Source organism: Ambystoma mexicanum, chromosome 1p (assembly GCF_040938575.1).
Source record: "Ambystoma mexicanum isolate Mex_15411 chromosome 1p, UKY_AmexF1_1, whole genome shotgun sequence".
Lineage (NCBI taxonomy): Eukaryota > Metazoa > Chordata > Amphibia > Caudata > Ambystomatidae > Ambystoma > Ambystoma mexicanum.
This window is the reverse complement of record NC_090921.1, coordinates 347,030,345-347,045,411: the sequence shown is the minus strand read 5'-3', so window position 1 is coordinate 347,045,411 and position 15,067 is coordinate 347,030,345. Positions and strand designations below refer to the sequence as shown.

Genomic DNA, 15,067 nt, shown 5'->3' with positions numbered 1-15,067 from the left:
TCATAAAGATGGCGGACAAGGGAGGAAAATTGGTTCGAATGAACAGATCAGACTATATTAGAGAAGTTTGAAAACAACTCAATGACCATCTATGTTATGAAATACTTAATCACAGTCCACTCCAAGACCCAATTCAAACTTGGAGTAACAACAAAAAACTGGCTTGACATTGGCCTTCTAACTCAGGAAGAATTAAATGAATAGTTAAATGAATGTTCAACATCCAATAAGGTCCATAATCTATTTTCTCCCCAAGATTCACAAAATATACATAGGATACCCTAACCTTCTGACCAATAATCAATGGAATTGGGTCAATAACGGAGAAAATTTCACAATTCGTCGATATCCCTCTACAACCTCTAACCATGCAATTGGCGTAATTTACACGCGACACAGCACATAATTCAACAGGTAGATTCTATCCCGTGGCAAAACTACTACCTGGTGACATTGGATGTCGTCTCGCTATACACAAGCATAAATCATGACCAAGGCATTATAGCATCTGAATACTTTTTGAAAACAAGATCAATTTCATTCAAAGAACAAAATAACATGCTACTGGAAATGCTGCATTTTGCCCTAAACATCTTTTGCTTCAACAAGAAAATCTACAGACAGAGGCAAGGAACCGTGATGGGGTCCAAATTTGCCCCATTGTATGCAATCTGTTTATTGGTTATTTCGAGGCCTTTACCGACTCCAAGAATATAATTTTTTGGGGTCGGTACATTGATATCTTTATGATTTGGGAAGGAGACCTAATGGAGTTCCACTCATATGTTAAGCACTTAAATAACAATGAATACAACCTAAAGTTTACAACTAACTACAGCAAAGACAAGATCCAATTTCTAGATCTAGAAATCTATACGGACAAAAATAAGATTTTGACAAACCTATACACCAAACAAACTGCAGGCAATAGCATTTTACATGCTCAAAGCAACCATCTAAAACACATAACCAATATACCATATTGAGAAATCCTCAGGATCTAAAGAAATTGCAGTAGAGAAGCATCATTTGAATCAAATATCGAACAAATAATCAATACATTTAAACAAAGGATACAAAAACAAGTAAATTAATCCATCAAAAAAAGCGGAGAAAACAAGAGAATATCTGTTACAAGACAAACCCAAAAAAAGAACACTTAAAAAAACCTAAATTCATTACAACCTATGGATCAGATGCTCCAACTCTAAGGAAAATTCTCAAAAAACATGGGATATGTTGAAACTGGATACAACACTTCTGAAATACATTGACGATAAACCAGGGATCTGTTATAGAAAGGCACTAACCCTGCGAAACAAAATAAGCCCATACCACTTAAAATCAATAACCAAAGAGGATATTGGGAGCATGTTCAAACACCCACCAATTTTTGGAACATATAAATGTGGAAACTGTAAACTTTGCACACAAATGGTTAACGGCTTAAAGAAAATCAAACTACCAAATGGAAAAGAGAAAATGGTGAAACATGTAATTAACTACAACAGCAAATGTGTTGTCTATGCAATACAATGTATATGCATGAAGACATGTATCGGAAGCACCATCAGAAGTCTAAAAATCAGAGTATTTGAACATTTGTGAGCGATACGAAATCAAGATCTAAAATACCCCATAGCATTACATTGTAATATGGAACAACAAGGACTAAATGTTGACGAATTGAAAATATATGGCTTGGACAAAATTGAAGACCTGCCCAGAGGTGGTAATAAAGAACAGATCCTACGTCAAAGAGAATCTAAATGGATCGGCCTTATGGATACATGTGATACCGGATTAAACTCAGACAATGAATTTTTCAACTGGCTGTAATGCAACGCATTCAATAAGAATGGAGAAATGCAAAGCAATTCGTTGAAAAGGGTGTTTAAGTTTTGAGAATGAATTTTGAGGATGATGTAGCGTCTAATTACTTCTGTACAAAAATCTGCTTAACTCTGAAAGGACTTTTCTTCCCCCCCCCTCCCTTTTTGCCCCCCCTTTAAATTTTTAGGGGATACACAATAGTATAGTCCACAATCTTTGAAAACAAGTCAAACTTTTTTTCCTATAAAATATGAAACTTCTCTTAAAAAAATATGTAGCCAATTTTAGCGTAAACAACTTCTATAAAATGTAATACAGGTCCTCTCAAAACAATCCTGAAAAATAAACGATTGATAAAATACTAATGATTTGGAAACCAGCGCAAAATCAGCAAACAAAATGGCCGACAATGCGCAAAACATGATGTCATCGTGCACGCTATAACGCGAGCGTGATGTCACTCGCGTAATTAGAAAGCGTATGAAGCGCACATTTCTGTGCATCAATTGAAGGCGCCAGTGGAGGGACAAGCGTATCCCTTCAATTCTGCTCCTGCTCTAAGGAATACAAAAGAGTTAAGGTAAGCGCACAAACCTTTGGATCCCCCCAAAAAATAGCTTTTTGCTAGATTCTAGAACCCTAACCAGGTTCAAAATACAAGCCCAAATGTTTGTTTTTGTCTTTACCACTAGGCTAAAAGAAATCTGAGACTGGAATCCTTTTTGAAACTTCAAACAAATAGGAACAATCACTTATTACAAAGCCTGAAAACTTGACACACACCATTAGTGAGTGTCACCTAAACATATGTTATACATTTTGAGATGAGAAATTTCCGTGTCTAGTCTTTCTACTCTTCTGTCTATACACTACTTATGAAAAATGTGATTTTGAGTTGATGAGTTTATGTATAATTGATTTTGAGTTCATATGAGTCTATATATGATTAACCATTTGGAAGGCTATAATGTTTTTCCGTAATGTATAATACTTTGTTTTTTTAGAAAAACTCCTGATGATCACTTTTGAATGACAAAAAGGGTGAAACACGTGTAGAGAGATCACATACCCGAGAGGTCACATTCCCTGTGCAAAACTGAAAATAAAAAAAAAAAACACATTTATGCAAGTCTTGAAAAGTGTGGAAAATACTGATTTGGCTCTCACATTTGCAAATTGAAGATTGTTTTGGGCTGTCGCAAGTGGAAATGTATAACTAATCTAAAATTATTCTATCTTTGGCAATCAAGATAAAGATACAACACCACAGCTGACAATCAAACCCAAAAAAATAAAAGCTAAAAATCAGAATTCGCCCAAAGAACCAAGTCCTGTTTATATTGCCAAGATTGTGTTTTAACCAACAATATGCCTTGCCCATTGAAACCGGGCTACTTCAATGGCACATTTGGACTAAGCCTTGTAGACCCACAATCCTTGTTTTGAAGAATTGTTCCGTTTCTGGTGGGCTGAGAACAGACGGATAGCACTAAAACTTTACATTCTGGCATCTTTTAGTTACCATCTTTGAACATCTGGGAACTCTTAAGCTCAAGTGTTCTTTCCAGAGGTAGAGGTGTTGCAGAGTGTGAAGTGCAGACATTACAGATTTGGGAATATAGTTACCATGACCCAAGCACAGCAGGCCGTTTTTTGGTTTGGTTGATCAAATTCAGGGAGAGGCGCTTAACAGATTAGGCAACCATGAAGTGTTCAAATCATTTGCAAATGTATGCAAACAACCCACAATCATATTTATCGACTGGATTTCTATTCCTCATAATTTTACACCACTATGAAAAGCCCTACAACAAAGTAAACTGTTTCCAAAAAGTGCATAATTGGACATTGGTTTCAAACCTTTAATGCAACAAAATCTGAATTAGAGCAGTGGAAGGCAGTACTTTTAATAACTTGTTTATTAATTTTCATTAAATTAACAGTATCGCATAACATACTGAGAATCTTCCCATGGTGTTGGTCCGCACCTAGCCCAATCCCACATCGTTCACATACCTACAGTCCACATTTCTTATCCCCAGTCCGTGGAGTCCTCAGTGTGGCTGGTGTGTGATTTACCTTCATTCCTGCAACTCCTCCCATTTCCCCCATATTCTGGTATTTCCCCAACTACTACCCTGCAAGTTATGTTTTCCATATTACAGCACTGCTCCATGCCCATTTTCCAAATCTCCACGGTAGATGTTTCGGGGGCAACCCATTTAATTGCCAAGTCTCTTAACCACCATAGCTGCAATGTGGACACTTCTCTCCTCCCCAGTGTTTCCTTCATACTCCCCCCTAATATGCAGCAGTAATAACTTGGGGTCTCGGGGGGGGGGGGGGGTGTGTGTGTGTGTGTGTGTGTGTGTGTGTGTGTGTGTGTGTGTGTGTGTGTGTGTGTGTGTGTGTGTGTGTGTGTGTGTGTGTGTGTGTGTGTGTGTGTGACTGTCCCACAGGTCAGCAATTTTGGGACATTTCCAGCATTCCCAGAGTAAATGGAAAAAGGTGCCTGCTTCCCTTTGGCATTTGAGGCATCTGTCAGTGTCTTATCTCCCCTTTTAAATAACATGTCTCTTGCGCAATATAGTCAATGTACAATTTTATCAGTCACATTCTGAAGGATCCATTGACTTCCTTGGCGCCACCAATGTTTCTATCCATTTCTCACCCCACATCCCTTTTCTAACTGTCCTTCAACTTTGCCAGAAGAGGGGGTGATGTTATGAATGGCCTGGGATTGCCGAGATATCATTTGTCAACTTCAACAGGCAGTTGACCCCTTGGGGAGAGTAGACTGGTTGATCCAGGCTACCACCAAAATCAGCCCTCAATGCATGCGTCAGGCGTATGTCCAAATACTCGATCTGTGTCAACCATATATGTTTCTTAGTGCTTCGAACGTCATTAGCCCGTACATCTATCATATGTATACCCTTCTCTATCCATTGCGGTTGGTTCCACAATTTACTTACTTGATATTCAGGATTATCCAATTGGGGGTACTGCCCACTCATCTTCCTATGCCACCCCATTACTTTTGGTTACTTCCTTACTGCTATACACTAGTGTTCGGTTGGCAAGGGGAAGGCGGTCCCCAAACCCTGGGCCCCGTTTGACACTTGTATCAGATCTCATTTGGTCACACAAGGTAATTCCAGTCTTGTGTGGGAGATCCGTCATTCCACAAACTACCATTAGTTTGTAACTATCAGATGAGACGCCCAATAATATTTTCTAATGTCTGGTAAACCCATTCCACCCTCTCACACCAACCTCGTCAAAGTTTTAAAGAGCAATCCACGGGCTCTGGTTTCCCCACAGTATTCCCATGGTCAGTGCGTTGATCGCATCAAACCGGTACTTCCGTATCCTCACTGGCATGTTCTGCAAGATGTATAGGAGCCTAGGCAGAGCAAACACCTTTAGCAGGTGGACTCTCCACAATAGCGTTACCGGCAAGGTCGCCCAATGCTTACCGCCCTCAGGCAGCTTGTTCAATGGGACTAACTTGCTTTCGATAAACATTCTCCCGGTGTATCAAAACGTCCAAGTATTAAACCCCTCTTTCTACTCTGCATGGACATCCAGCCGGTATTGCTTCATCAACCCCTTGTACGGGCATCAAGATTGATTTGGCTCAGTTAATTTTAAGCCCACAGTGCCATCCGAATGCACTTAGCAATTCTATTATTCTTGGGGGTAGATCTATTCGGGCTCCGCCCCCACATATGAGGAGGTAATCTGCATGTAGCAAAATGTTATCCTCTCCCGGTTACCTGGCCATCTACACCCCCAGATCAACGAGTCCATTCTGATTCTTACTGCTAGTGGTTTAATTGCCATAATGAACAAAAGGAGTGACAGGGTGCATCCCTGCTGAGTGCCCGTGTAGTTGGAAAGTCTGGGACACTTGCCTGTTTCTAGCTCGAGCCAGTGGACGTACATGAAGTTGTACCCATTCCAGAAAAATAGGTCCCAGTCCCACCCATTTCATCACATCCCAGTGAGGGCTCCAACCCACTGAGTCGAAGGCCATGACTGAGTGATGACTCTCCAGCGTGTGGCATTGATGACGCATTGTGAAGCTTCCATAAATTCATTCTTTTAACTGCCCAGGCACAAAGCCACATTTTTACGAGTATCACTTTACCAAAGACAGTCTGTTGGCTAATACTTTTGCCAGTACCTTTGCATCCACATTTAACAAAGAGGCTGCTAGGAGAAGCAAACATCCAGGGTTTACACTCTTTGAATGGCAGTACTTTTAAAATCACATCCACCAACCTCCCCCCCCCCCCGACCCTGCCAACAAATATAGGAATGGGTAAATATGTAAAGAAGCTAATCCAATTCACCAAATGTGGACAAGGTCGTAAGAAATGCAGGGGATGCAAAAGTAAGACACGGCAGAATGCAAACGTTTGTTATTTCACTCTTTATTATACACCTGTTACAAAGTCCAATGACCGCAACACAGCAGCAGGACCAATGATAGCATTCCTTCAGTTGGTCTTGCTTTCCTTCACACAAGAGTAAAACTATTCCAGCCAGCAGAAAACTTCCTCCTTAACCCCTCTCAACCTGGCGAGCATAGATAAATACACAAGTTCCCATTCAGGAATTGCGGTTTTCCATAAAACACTATTCCTTTACAAAGTATAAATGAAGACAGGGGGAAAAAAAACATTTGCTCATTTACAAACAAAAGTGATTAGTGTTAAAAGAGCCCGGATTCTAGAGACCTACCAGCCTCCCTTTTTTCCAACATTCATGATTCAACTTGTCCTTTGGAAACACTAGAGCACTGAAAGCCATACATGCAGGATGCCCTTAGTCTCAACACAAGCGTTTGAAATGGTCTCCACTTTTTACTCATTTCAATCTACGCAAAGTGATATTCCAATTTATTATAAGGCGAACGCACAAAATGAGGGCTTACAAAACATTCATATTCCAGCAGAGACTGTACGAACTGCGAGAAGGATGTTGCACCAACATGTCCGCAGAAGAAAAACGGCAATTAAACAGGGACCCCCATAAATAGGTACTGCCCTGCATGGCAACATGTAGACAAAATATGAGTATTATTGGTCCCATTTCAAGCCTTGGTCTGCAGACCAGTCTCAGATGGTAATCTATGTTTTGTCAAATAGAACAAGCAACATGCCAAGCAATATGGGTGGGACAACAGATACCAACAAGCTCCCAGATTCTCACAGGTCTCCATCTGAACCAGGAGAGCAGGCAAGGGGTGCATGCACAACTACTGCAGATGAGGGGTAACGTAGGCATTTTGCTTGCCAAACATCAGATAAATAGCATGTACCCAAGAATGTAGTATGGGGTCGTGGTGTAGTGTGACAGGGTTTTGTTAACGCCCAAAGAAACATTTCCTCAAGCACCCCCCTTTTTGGGATGTTGTAAACAAGCTGGCAATTGGCACAGGAGCACTAGTAAACTTCCCACCACCCAAAAAAAGAACAAAAGAATTGAAGGTTTACATTCAAACTTTCAACAATTAAATAGTCATATCCGTTTATTGATCTGCAGTCAATCCCACAATGCCAGTGTAGCGCCAATGTCATTGGAGTAAAAAATAAGTTAGAGGACAGAACAAAATGTGCAGCTTGAAGGAAAGTGCAACTTCCCCATCACCACTGACCATGAGAGAAAAACACGTCTCGCAACAATGGAGGGATGAAAAAACGGCAAAAGACTACTCTTGAAAACCAGGAGAGCTCTTGCAATAAGAAGTTTGCCCAACACCACCTTCCCATGTGGCATGCAATCAAGCTTTTCAGTCAAAATTGTGGTTGCAATGAGTACGAAGTAGTAACCCACATTGTTGCGAGTGTGGTGCCACAAGCATGTTCCAACAGCCACCGGCCCTCCAGGCTTCATTGGCAAAGTACCAGGTTTACATAAAACTAGATTCATGCTCTAGCTGTGAGGTAGGCAAAACCCTTACTTTTGAGTAAAGTGCATACACCTCCAGCAAACTGGATCATGACTGCAACCATCTGGATTAGCTCCTCCAAGGCAGAATGCTGCCACTGGGTCCAATGTATGAACATAAACATGCTTCGAATTAGATTGCTACATAGAAAAACAAATAACACCCTTCGACAAATCCAATTTAGGTTCATAGGTCCGTTTTACATTTCAGAGTATTTTCATGATGCAGTGACCAAAACGAAATAATTGTATTCATCTAAACCTCCATTACAAGCAGGGTCAATAAAAAGCAAACCATGTGACAGAACCAAACTAAGCCCCACATAGCGTATGTAGAAGGCTTAACCCATCCCCACCCGTCGCCCAGACTTCTGCACAGTGCCCAATCAGATCTTCATTCTAAAACTCTCAACCTCGTGCTGTTGAATTGATCGCAGTCTTGGGAATAAAGGTTTGTAGTTCTAGACTGAAAAGGGACTAGAAATAGTTTGCTGTATAAAAAGGACACATGCCACAAAATGTGGGGATTAAAATGCGTCAGCCACCTCACTGAAGATGCACCAGGAATTGGGTTACAGCAGAATGCCATCAGGAGGATGCCATCGGGAGGATGCCATCAACTGAATGCACACAAGGTCTGCAATCCAGAACCTCCCATGCACTATACAAATAAAGAACAAGTAGCTAAACTCGTTAAGAGTATTGCCTGGTCACAAAAGCCACTATACTCAAATGCATCTCTGCTTAGAGTTAATTATGACTTTAGAGAGCCGGTTCTCATTTTCTCAAACAACCGCACCATGAAGTTTCCTATAAGCGAGGAGCCGCTTCTGGTACCTTCCCATTCAGTCTAGACTGGAGCTACCTTCACCTCCTATGCAGCAAATAAGCCCTGCACAACCAGTTGTCCTGCCAGATTAGCCATCTTGTACCAGGTAGTGTAGTTTGCACAAGAACAACCTAAAGCAGAGTAAATAAGGCAAATAAAACAGGACCAAAAGACTTCAAACAATTACTCACTAGATGGATGGAATATCCATAACATACCATTGAAAATGTCTTCCTTCCGAATTATACCATTAAAACACCATGAAATGATTATCAATCTCCTTTTGGTAAAATGCCTCACTCCTTGCCACCGTCTGCTCTACGACCCGCCAGAATTAATTTGAAAATCCATTAACCACCTGGGTGCAAGTCGAACAGAAAAATCTGAGCTGATCAATAATTTCCAAGGAGAGTTTTGGGAAGACAGGCCTGCTTGGAGACAGAAACAAAAAAAAGCCACACCCGTTACTAGTAACCCCACTGACAACATTCTCAGCACAAACAACCATACTGCCTTCTTGAATGCTCTGCAACACTCATTCTCTGGCCAGTGCACTACACTGTGGCAGCTCACTTTCACAAGATCAATCCCAGCCAATGGGAGCAGATGCATTCCACAGGGCCACGCTTTTTATGCCTTAAAAGGGTATCTTGTATTCAACATGATGCCTTGTATAACGGGGTCAATGCCTACCCCTTAGCAGGAGCAGCAATGACAGGAAATGATGGCTTACCTGCAAGAGCTACCAAATCGGTCTACTTGAGCCACACTACACGGTTCCTTTGCTTTTAGGTCAATGTATGCATCTGCACCATGACATCTACCTGTTAGACCGTTAAAGGGTCCGCATTGTCAAAACTCATAGTAAAGCCCAATTAAAAAATATGAAAATGTCCAACCACAGAAAAGGAATATTGTGAAGTGTTTGCACTATTCATAAGATTACTCTAATCTATAGCTTAAAGGAATAATTTGGTTTGACTGACAACACCTGCCCCCCTCCCCTACTCACATGGGCATTCAAACTCTGTTCATAGGCTTTTTCAGAGGACTGTTCTCTCCAATTTCTGAGCTGGCACTGTTTGACATACTGCAGCATCAAATGATGTAGTGCACCAATGCAAACCTCAAAAAGCTTATAATTGCCTCCCTAATGTACGAACCACAATCATGAAAATAGTTATTTGGACTTTTTCAACCGAATACATCTGCAAGCTATTTCTGTTTGTACAACTGCATCTCAGAACCTGGTATTTTCTCTTGGTTTTGCTAGTAGCCCAGTACTTCCTCCTGAACAGTTCAAGTCACTGAACTGCAAGGCTTGATGGACACGAAGGGGGTGACTTGCATTACACTGCCTGAACTTTAAAACAAGTGCATGGCAGTAGCCCCAAAATCCAGAACAAGCGTTTGCATGTATGGAAAAGGCAATTCAACCGTTCCACTTCAGCGATAGAAGCTTATTTAAATAAATACAAATGTGTAAACATAACAAGTGCTTCTGAATAAGACTAACAGGACTGGGGAGTGTGAACAGCAAATGGAAATACAAAGCTGCTAATGAAATATGCAGAGGTTTGCACATTGGAGATTGAAGACCATGCATTCGTCACAAGTTAGTAGTGCACGTACCATCCAAGCAACAGTCAACAAACCCACGAGAGTCCCCTACTACCTTCAAAACGTGGCCTCCGCAAGATAGTCATTTATTGCCAGCCATACTGGAGGCTTTGGCATACGTAAAATACTCACTACCAAAAGGTGGACTGGTAAAGGGTCCAATCCCAAGACTAATCGCACCCAAGCTGCCATACTCGTACTTCGTTCCTGTGAGGCAAGAGGGAGAGGTTCAGCTTAAGGGCCAGGTAATCAAAATCGAAAAGAAAAATGCACTTCACGTTTGGGGAGGTGCTTCAGTTATGTAGGTGAACTGAATACATTAAGGCAATGCAAGCTAGCTCTTAATCCAACAGCTCCACTGGGGGCTGCAGCCTGCTCTCGCATATATGCAAGTGAACAGAAACCGACAGATATACACAAGACTGGGGTGGCCAGTGGCAATGAAGCCAAAGGGAAAGGTTCCATATGAAGTCAGTGACACGCAAGGACAGAGGAAAACCACACATTATAATTAACTTCATATAGTGACCAGCCATGGGCAGAACAAAAGTATACGTTGATATGTGCAATCCAACCATGCACTGCTTCGACCACGTGCTAAAACGTGATGCGGTGAGATCCAAGTAGAAAACATTGTATTGCACCTCTTTCACACACGCCTCATGCCCTGCACCAATTTAGACCATGGCACTGTGACCCAGAGAACCCAACTCCTTGTCCTGAAGGGCAACAAGCCTGGCAACATTGAGAGGATACAGGGTAGTCATTGCAATAGCAATCTAGAGTTCCGAAATGCAGCCGAGGGTCTTCTGTCCATTCTTTGTGCATGGTAGAATTGGACTGGTATGGCGTAGCCGGAAAAAGGTTGACATCTGCACGGTTCTGCACTCTGACACAGTATAGTCTTCATCTGCCATCCAAACGCTGGTCTGCGATATGGTTGTGCTTAGAATTCCACTTTGCATGCAGGAAAAACCTCGTCCAACATAACCACAGTATTGTTGCTGGCTAAAAGAGAGATGCCCAGCTCCTGCTGCTGCTGGCGGGTTTCCTGGTACCAGGACTGCATGACCTCCGAGTCAAACGTGGGAATCAAATTCACCTGAAAAATGCAAATAAAGAATTTTCGGTTAATCACCATTTACGCTCTTGGATTCAGTAACATGTAGTAACTTTAGTAATCCCTCACCCCCAACCCTCTTCATTTCAACACCTTTACAAACTAGACCAGTACATGACGTCCAAGAGCAACCGGTATCCTAAACTACGTCCCACACCCATTGGGCCACATTACCTGGAGCCCATAAAGCTGGTATACACTTGTACAACAGAGGGGAGTGGACCACATGAACGTGGCCTGGGTGGAGGACTATGCTTACCATCAGTACTGACATGAGTAACATACGTCAACATTTGCGTCCTCCATAAATGGCGTATTCGAAAACTCATGCAAGTGGCCTAATCAGAGGACTTCTCCGATATGGCAAGCGTGTCCTACAGTGTACAGAAAGCGCAAAGCAACAGTGTTTCCCACCTGACCCCTCCCCCTCATAGCGACACAATCTGAGAGCCCACAGATGAACTGTGTCAAAGAGGGCACAGTGTCCAAGGATAGACGGGCACAGGCATACTAAATGTGTGCAGGTAAGAGGCAAATGGTACAGGCCCAGGAGCAGCATAGCCAAACCAGTGTGGCACGTAGGAGCAACTACTCCAAGGCGAGGTGAAAAGAACAAAATAAACCAACCAAGAATGAGCATGAGACAGGCAGCAGTGTTCCAGGATGAGGGAAGGACCAGGGTCAATAGAAGATGGGAGCCTTGTGAGCAGCAGAAGCCATGAAGTGGCATTTCCCAAGCATGGATTAGGTTCATTTTCAGTTTTAGCTTTTACATGCCGTTATAAGTGATGCCTAGGAGCCAAAACCATTGGCACAGGAAATAAAGCCATGAGAGATGTAACGCGAGGTGAAAAGCATGCAAGTGATCGGCTCATACTCGCCCATTAACCACCCATGCCATATTAGTCCCTATGACCATTCCCACGCACTGCCTGCCCTTCTCCAGCCAAACACCCTGGGATCTCTTTGACTTCCCCTTAAAAGCCCAGCGGTAACGCAGTTATTTGTAAGCAGGCTTCTGAAAGTTAATGGCTTAATTGCAGCTGTAAAGCAGCTCCCGATGCAATAAAATATCTTAACTGAGAAATGGCTTATAATCGAAGAGTCCTTGCATCGTTTACCTGTACTAAATTCCACTTTAAAACCAGTACTGGCAAAGCCAACAGTGTTGGCTCCTGTATAGGCATCAGACAGTCCTCGTCATAATAGGGCCAGGTACCCATACCATTTGTCTAATGTTGCCATCCTATACTGCACAAAGTGGATTGCCAGCTCTTCATAAAAGCAAAAACTCTTGGTTTTGCCAATGCTTGTTTAAAATGTGCGCTGGTCTCTCCCCGGACCTGGTACATCATCCTTTAAATTGGGAGTTAACACGATAGGATCTAAGAGTAACACGTTACTTTTCTGGATTCATAACTAAAAAACAAACAGGGAGGGCAATTGAGCCAGACCACAGAAATAGTCTCTTGAGCGGCCTTGTGTAAATCCTCTTAAAAGGCCTGGCTTTGTAATGCTGCTCAGCATCCAAGACATTGTTAATTGTGTCAATCGGATTCATTGCACTCTTCCGAGACTGGCCGTGGAGTACGCCAATATACGGTCACAGCTGCTGAGCGGCATACTTTCTTTGCAAAAAGTTCAAATCTATACAGTCAGTTCTGCAGCCCTGCACCACAGCCTGCACTGGCACAGTTTTCCTGTCCTGTCAAAAGCACTAAAGAATCCAGGAGGTTGGGCACTTTGTAAGAAAAGAAGGCTGTTTTCAGGAGAGGACAGGTTTTGCTCGTGTGGGTACTAGGAGCGCTAGTGTGTGTGGAGTCCCAGTTGAGGCGGCTGAGGGGTGGATTGATCAGTCAAACAAGTACTTGAAATGAAAAGAAAAAAGGTAGTGCAGGCACTCCCACTAGGGAGGGATGAGCGAGTGAAATCCAGTCTGCGACGAGAAAGTACCATTGGACTTCATGGCGATTCATGCACGGTTTGTGGCTCTCCCTCTTTCAGAACATATTGGAAAACGGTCCTAGAGCAGTGCAGGCTGGAAAACTGCTCGGAAGATACGGCCTGCTTCAGCTCTAGAATCCTGCAGGCACGTAAAATAGACTTTGACTTGCCCAGGGGCACTGCGTCCCTATTCAATCCCCTCCAGCAGCTCAAATGCTAGTTCCCAAATTCCTTTGCCAAGCCGTAGCAAGAGACACCAGCATATGGATATGTACATGGGGATGGCAGCTGTGAAGGAGAAGGAAGAGTACAACGAATCATCACGAATGCGAAAGTCCAGAACCTTACTCTTCTGCTCACCCCGTAACCCCCGCCCACCTTCTCAGCATGCTGGGTCAGAAGACACAACTAATAAATTGGGAGAAGGTGGCCGCAAAATGCAGCTGGTTTCAACCGAAATAAGATTATGCACCACCTACCTGCCAGGAGAAGCATCCTGGGGCCGGTGCTTACAGAACAATGGAATCAATCCACGTGGTCAGCCTCAAAATCTCAGTCACGGGCACATGCCTTTGGGAAGCTAGAGAGGATGCCTGAAATGTGGTGGAATACACAGTCTTCAGTCTTCAGGAACACCAAACAAACTGTGCTTGAAACGCAATTCATCTGGCAATGGCGGCGTAGTCGGCCCAGAGTTTGTGTGATATGGCACCATGCGTTATAAATGATGCATGTGAAAACGCCATGCTCACTCTAAATTAAATCGTTGCAATGCAACATGTTTTGAGCGGTTGATGAATTAAGGGGCAGTGGCGAAATATAGGTAAATGGAGTTCATGACTAGCAAGATCTACACATGCATACCAGTAAGTAACCTTTCATCTAAGCATAACACTGGCAATCCTGCCAGACTGACTGCAAGGATCAAAGTCTTACTAGAGGCAGCAAAAGTCTCTGGAATCTGGGCTCAAAACGATTTACCACATGCAGAATTTAGCTCCAATTTCCAATGCCATTATAACAGGAGGATGATGACTTCACCGCTTCATTCTGGCAGGAAAACGGACAGTCTCACTGTTCAAACAGGCTGCAATAAGTAACAAATGATGTTCTGTATGAATCAAGCTAGATGCAAGTGCTGGCCAAAGGACATACGGTTAGGGTGGCGCTCTTCAGACCACAATACCAATAAACATCAAATTGTAAAAGGTTGCTGGTTGAATCTTCCCTGGCCACACCTGAATGCTGGGCCCGAATTCCCCTCACGAGCTTCTACTACTCATTTACAAAGCTCTGAAACTGGGCGCCTTTCATCATGGGAAGATCCAGGGAGACTGTCCAACAGTAGCAGAGAACAGTGGCAACATTGGAGCCGTTCAGAGTGATCAGAAGTATGGCGCATTCATGCAGTACTCTGAATCAAAAGGCGTCCGAAAACGGCACATAGGATGTGTTTTGGCCAATGTAGCAAAAACGCATCCATCGACGTCCTGAACTCTCCACATAGAACAATGAAACTTTGTGCTGAACTACACCGTTGCTCCCAATAGTGGGGGAAACAACACTAACTACATACTTATCACTCCTTCAAAGCCAAAAGCCGCACATGCAATTCAATCAAAATAGTACAACAACGGACGCATAACAGTGGATAGGAGATCGTTTTTGAGAGAAGGAAGAAATAGAACGTATATGACTTGGTAGAGCATTCCAAAACCTGGGAGCAAGGAGACTGAAACAAAATTGGGCACAAGATGCCCCAA

General features: G+C 42.8%; 1 protein-coding gene across 1 annotated transcript in view; it reads right to left on the bottom strand.

Annotated features, from left to right (window-relative positions):
- Nucleotides 1–6,256: 6,256 nt before the first annotated feature.
- The window catches only part of MAP1S (microtubule associated protein 1S), a 417,220-nt gene continuing 408,409 nt past the window's right edge, over nt 6,257–15,067 (bottom strand). Inside the window, exon 7 of the mRNA XM_069648622.1 lies at nt 6,257–11,342. Coding sequence (XP_069504723.1) covers nt 11,187–11,342 — 156 coding nt within the window. The 3' untranslated portion in view covers nt 6,257–11,186. The remainder of the gene's footprint in view (nt 11,343–15,067) is intronic.